Source organism: Podarcis filfolensis, assembly GCF_964270895.1.
Source record: "Podarcis filfolensis genome assembly, chromosome: 2".
Classification (NCBI taxonomy): Eukaryota; Metazoa; Chordata; class Lepidosauria; order Squamata; family Lacertidae; genus Podarcis; species Podarcis filfolensis.
In genome coordinates this window covers 54,471,242-54,477,241 of record NC_139605.1, presented here as the reverse complement: position 1 = coordinate 54,477,241, position 6,000 = coordinate 54,471,242, and the positions used below count along the sequence as shown (strand labels likewise).

The window sequence follows — 6,000 nt, the reverse complement described above, 5'->3', positions numbered from 1 at the left end:
GCGTACATAAAAAAAGTTATGTCCTTCTTTGGCACCAATTGGCCGACAATGCCCAGAAGAAAGGCCTCTGGTTTCTTCAGGAAGGTATACTTAAATACCTTTTTCATTTCATTATAAATCATTTCCCAGAAAGCCTTAATCCTTGGGCACGTCCACCAAAGGTGAAAGAATGTACCTTCAGTTTCTTTACATTTCCAACATTTATTATCGGGCAGGTGATATATTTTTGCAAGCTTGACTGGGGTCATGTACCACCTGTATATCATTTTCATAATATTCTCTCTTAAGGCATTACATGCCGTAAATTTCATACCGGTGGTCCACAACTGTTCCCAGTCAGCAAACATAATGTTATGTCCAACATCTTGTGCCCATTTAATCATAGCAGATTTCACCGTTTCATCCTGAGTGTTCCATTTCAACAGCAAGTTATACATCCTTGACAAAATCTTAGTTTTGGGTTCGAACAGTTCTGTTTCTAATTTTGATTTTTCCGCCTGGAAGCCAATTTTCTTGTCCAAATTATATGCCTCCATTATCTGATAGTAATGAAGCCAATCTCGCACTTTGTTTTTTAGTTTCTCAAAACTCTGCAATTTTAGTCTATCTCCCTCTTGTTCCAAAATTTCCCAATATTTCGGCCATTTGGCCTCCATATCGAGCTTTTTCTGAGCTTTTGCTTCCATTGGTGACAGCCACCTTGGTGTTTTATTTTCCAATAAATCCTTATATCTTGTCCAAACATTGAACAAAGCTTTCCTGACAATACGGTTCTTAAATGCTTTATGTGCTTTAACCTTGTCGTACCACAAATATGCATGCCACCCGAAAACATTGTTAAAACCTTCTAAATCCAAAATGTCTGTGTTCTCAAGAAGTAGCCAGTCTTTCAGCCAGCAAAATGCTGCTGATTCATAGTAAAGTTTAAAGTCTGGCAGGGCAAATCCACCCCTTTCTTTCTTCCGAGTTTAAGGCATTTTCCATGGTTCCTGCTCTGTAGCCTACCCTCACAACAACCCTGTGAGGTAGGTTAGGCTGAGAGCAAGGATTACCCAGTGAAATTTTGTGGCTGAATTTGAACCCAGATCTCTTTCCACAGCCCTAGCTTAACCATAAAATTTGCTTTATACTTCCTTTTTAAATGATATCCCTTTGCTAGCACCACAATAACTGGTTTCATAAGCAACCTTTTATTGTGTGTGCCATCAAAACAATCCTGGGAAGTAGAATGCTGCTATTCCCATTTTTATAAATAGAGGGCCTGAGGCCAAGAGACATGCTCAAGGCCAACCTAATGGGTCTGTGGCAGAGATGGGACTTGAACCCAGTTCTCTTAGAGAACCCAGTTCAGAGGGAAAGTTGAATAAGATGTCCTGAGCTAAATGTGCATAAGCCCAGGCTCCTTGGACACAGCGGATCTTACTTTAGAGTAAAGTTGCAGACTCCATTCCTTGGCTAACACTCTGGGGCCTGCATGACCAGAATTGGGTGTGGAGACACCCCCTGCCATACCACAAGAGATATGCACATTCACAAGACACAGATCACACACAATTACCTGATGAGTGTGATTCTTTGTGTATCTTTCACTTGAGCACCTCTGAATGGAAAAGAAGATGGATTACCCAGAGAGTAAGGGTAAGAGGACTGTGTCCAGGCGTTCAGTGGATCAGTCATGGTCTGCCCAGACTGAATCAGGGGAGTCCGCTTTGGAATCGGAATCAGATTACTCCCCCACTCCTAGCTTCCCAAGTCAGACAACAGGTAGCTCTGTGGGCTGACTCAGTAAAGGACCTTGGGGTGAAGAACTCATGGGAAGTGCAGCCACTTAGAGCTGTCAAAGACAAAGGACTCGCTGTTGGAGCAATACAATGTGATGCTAAGCAAGCTGGGAGGGCCAGGGGGCCAGCCTTGATCAATGTTGAAAAGAGGGCATTTTGGGTCACTCGGCCTGCTTCCCAATTCTGCCTGCAGCTCCACTGCATAATGGATGCCATCTTAGCAATACAGACCCTCTGACAGCACATGTGTATATGCATCACATGAGACGGAAAGGCCAGCTTTGAAAAACAGTCCTTGAAACAAACAGTAAACAACACTCAATTTATTCCTTTATATACAGATTCAGCCACAGGCTGAGACATTAAATTACTTTATAGCCCTTTCTAAAACAGGCCAGCATCCAAGGTCCCACATATTCTGGATGTTTCACTATTCTAAGAGAGGTAAGGGGACCTGCCCCCACCTCTTATGGAAGGGATGAGCTTATTTCTGCCTTTTCCTGAGCCCTTTAGCAAGGGGATCATATCGCAGAAGGTCTCCGGCCACGGTTTTCTTGAACCCACGTAGGTGGGAGATGCCTGAAGGGAAGCTGCAGAGCAACTGGAGAATCCAAGCTGCGGCAAGCCAAGGCTCAAATGGAGGATGAGTCAGGAAGCTTCCTCAGAGAAGTGAAAGGCTGGCAGTGCTTGCATAGTGTTAGGCTCAACTCAGGTGTGCTACCTGAGAATTGCCTCGCATCAGTCAGTGCACAGTAGCAGCCTCTTCCTCACTCAGCCCACTGGAGTCCAGATCATCCTCACAGCTGGTCAAAGGGGGGAAAGGCTGGTCTTGATCAAGGTTGACATAAGTGACATTCAGGTTGATATAATGCTCCCCCTTTAGACAGGCTAAAATATGCTGCACTTCCTGGATTACTGCAGAGAAAGTTGGTCGCTCCTCAGGACTTGGGGCCCAGCAATTCAGCATTACGGTGTACCTGTCAAATTAAACACACATTACAGCAGGGGGAATGTAAGGCCAAGACCTCTTGCTTCAAAGCCTGAGGACAGTGTAGACTTGTGGTACTGCATAGCCGTACACCATCTCCTGGGCACGTTCCAAGATAACAAACTGCCATGCATTCCCATTCCTCATTCTCCAGCAACCCCTGGCCCACAGGCAATGATCCTGCTTGTTGGCTTATGTTCACTGGGATTTGTATAGAAAATTGGGGCTCTGGAACATTTGGCAAATAGGCTGTGTACTTATGATATGCACGGCTGGGATGGGACTGCAAGGAAGGGATGGAGGCCCTCAGAGGGTCTATCAATCTGGATGTTCATGGCAGCTCTAGGCAGTATTGAATCTGACTTGATAGAACAGGCTTTCTGGGCTTCACAAGCATCCCAAAGTCTGATGGACTTGGTAAGTTTCATCGCAGTGCTATATTGTGTTGCAGTCACCACATGGCCTGTTTTAAGAGGAACTTCCAAAAAGTTCACCGGATGTTTGTCTCTAGCAAATCTCATCACATTGGGAATCTGGGTCATCTGAACAGTATCAGGTCTCTGAACCTCATTGTTCACTGAGAATGCCGTGCAAGGCTAGCAGTAAGGGCTGTACAGAAAAAAATGAATTTTAAAAGGCTGGTGCCAATCAAAAGAAAGGAGTAGTCTCTCTTCCAGTAAGCCTAACCTTTGCCCCCATACCATCTCATTTATAGCTTCTTTTTACCTTCCCCTCTGCTAGGGGAATATACTCTAGGTGTAGCACACACCCCAGTTTATTGGGGTACACATTTTTCAATCTGCATAGTTCTGCATAGAATTCTAGAACACTTCCCCCAAATATGACTGCCTGTGCCTCCATATAGCCTGGTGGAGACCAGCTGGATGCCATCTCAGCCTTCCTATCTCTCCACATACTTCAAGGGTCTTGTTAACCCGTCCTTCCCTAAGGCAGAGGTTTTCAACAGCCCTGCCCCAAGTTCATATATACTCACAGAGAATCTGGGCAGTATTCTGGCTGCGGCAATCTTCTTCCTCGCAACAAATAACGAGTCATATCATATGGGTCCACTTCAGGGTACGGAGAAGCCCCTCGCGTCATCAGCTCCCACATGAGGACCCCAAAGGACCACTGGGCAGAAGAGCAGAATGCACAGATGGAGAACACATATAGCAGAACGCACAGGTGGCAGTGCAGATCTGTGACCCCCAGAAGGGGCGCAAACAGCCTAGGAGGGCACCCAGGAGAGGTTCGCCTGGTTCCTCTTTTTTTTTATATAAATTTTTTATTGGTTTTTCAACACATAATATGTGAGGTTCGCCTGGTTCCTCAGCATCCCTACCAAACACCATGTGTTTCTACAGTGTCAAGATGCAGCCTTTCATGCACAGGGGCACAAAGACATTGAAGAGAGGCCTGCCCTGGCTAGCTTGGACAGCCAAGAAGCCTGTTTTCTGACATGAGCTAACAATACGCGCACATCATCCAGAGAGTCTTATGGGTTATGTCACTCAGTGATTAGCGAGAGTCTGGAAGTATCTCTGTGTCAGAGAGACAGTAAGTGTGAATGAATGTGTGTGCTTGTATATAGCTAGGTATGAATGTGCAGGTGTGTGGATGTATATGAGTGCACTGGAGGGGGTTGGACTAGATGACTCTTGCGGTCCCATCCAACGCTATAATTCTGATTCTATGAGTGGCCGTTTATGTGGATGGCCAACCTACATTTTGTATCGGCCCCACTCACTGCTGCCATGCAGCCCTCGGTAAGTTTACCATGAGGGATGGTGGCCCTTGGGATGAAAAAATTGTTCCCCACTCCTGTTGCAGCAATTATGCAGCTAGGACAGGAAACACTGTCAACATCAACTTCATTGTTTGGATGCCTGATTATCATCTTCCAAAGCAACTACTCTGTTCCAAACTTAAAAATGGAAAGTGTAATGCTCGTGGTCAACAAAAGAGGTTTAAAGACTCTCTCAAGGCAAATCTTTAAAAATGTAGTATAAACACTGACAATTGGGAAACACTGGCCTGCGATTGCTCCAATTGGAGAACAGCCTTTACCGAAGGTGTCAGGGACTTTGAAGACACTCAAACTCAGGACACAAGGGAGAAATGTGCTAAAAGGAACGCTTGGCAAACCCTCATCATGATCAACTTCCACCCGAAAACCTATGTCCCCACTGTGAAAGGATGCGTGGATCCAGAATTGTCCTCCACAGTCACTTACGGACTCACTGCTAAGACCCTGTTCATGGAAGACAATCTTACTAGGCTATGAGTGATCGCCAAAGAAGATGACCCTGGTTCCCATGTCTAAATAGCACCCACTGCCTTTGCTTGCACTTACTACATCAGACTTGGTGGTAAATTTTTGGGTCTGCAGGCTCTCAAGGGCCATCCACTTAACCGGCAGCTTTGCTCTGCGGTGTCGCCGGATGCTGTAATATTCCTTGTCGAAGACGTCTCTGGCCAGCCCAAAGTCTGCCACTTTTACTGTGAAGGTCTCATCTAGCCTGCAAAGCACAGAGAGGAGAGGGTTTAGAGCACACACTGCAGCCAAATGAATTACGGTCCCTCGGTCACGGAGGCACCATTAAGCGACTCAAGTCCCACTTCTGGACTTTTTGACATTTCAGCCCAGGCCTGAGAAATCAGCGCTTGCAGCCCTTTTCAAGACCTATGAGTGCTTAGCGGTTTCCCAAACAGCTTTTAGAAGGGCAAGAGAGAACAGCTTAGCCCTGCATGTAATGAGCAACCACCATACTGAATGGGTGCTCCTCCCAACCAAAGTGAAGCTGTCGCACAGTGAGAGAAGCTTGTGGGGCTTGTTCTACCTGCTAATACAAGGCTTTCGCAAAAATAGTAGGTGCAAAGGTAAAGCAGCTGTAGGTAGGGAATATGTATACTGACACCAGGGAGGGCCTATTTCTGTCAAAACACAGGGAATAAATCAGCTGACAGGGGAAGATGTCTGACAGACACACCCAGGAATCCTGAAGGCCCAGCCAGGTATTTGTTATTTATTACATTTATATTCCTTCAAGCTCAAGGTGGCATACGGAGTTCTCCTCCGTTCCATTTTATCCTCCCAACAACCCTGAGAGGTAGCTTAGGGATGAGGGAGAGAGAGTGACTGGCCCAGGACCATCAGTCAGTTTCATGGCCAAGTGAGGATTGAACCCTGGCCTCCCAGGCCCTAGTGCAGCACTTCAACCACTATGTTCT

General features: G+C 46.0%; 1 protein-coding gene across 4 annotated transcripts in view; it reads right to left on the bottom strand.

Annotated features, from left to right (window-relative positions):
• Window positions 1-2,088: 2,088 nt before the first annotated feature.
• The window catches only part of MST1R (macrophage stimulating 1 receptor), a 63,155-nt gene continuing 59,243 nt past the window's right edge, over window positions 2,089-6,000 (bottom strand). For 3 of the 4 annotated variants that reach the window (XM_083603251.1, XM_083603253.1, XM_083603252.1), the window contains exons 19-21: window positions 5,123-5,288; window positions 3,764-3,900; window positions 2,089-2,758 (exon numbers count right to left, since the gene is read on the bottom strand). In XM_083603251.1, the coding sequence (XP_083459377.1) occupies window positions 2,524-2,758; window positions 3,764-3,900; window positions 5,123-5,288 (538 nt within the window). In that variant the 3' untranslated portion in view covers window positions 2,089-2,523. Of the gene's footprint in view, window positions 2,759-3,763; window positions 3,901-4,090; window positions 4,217-4,249; window positions 5,289-6,000 lie in introns of those variants that run through there. The other variant, XR_014545438.1, reaches the window with a different exon arrangement.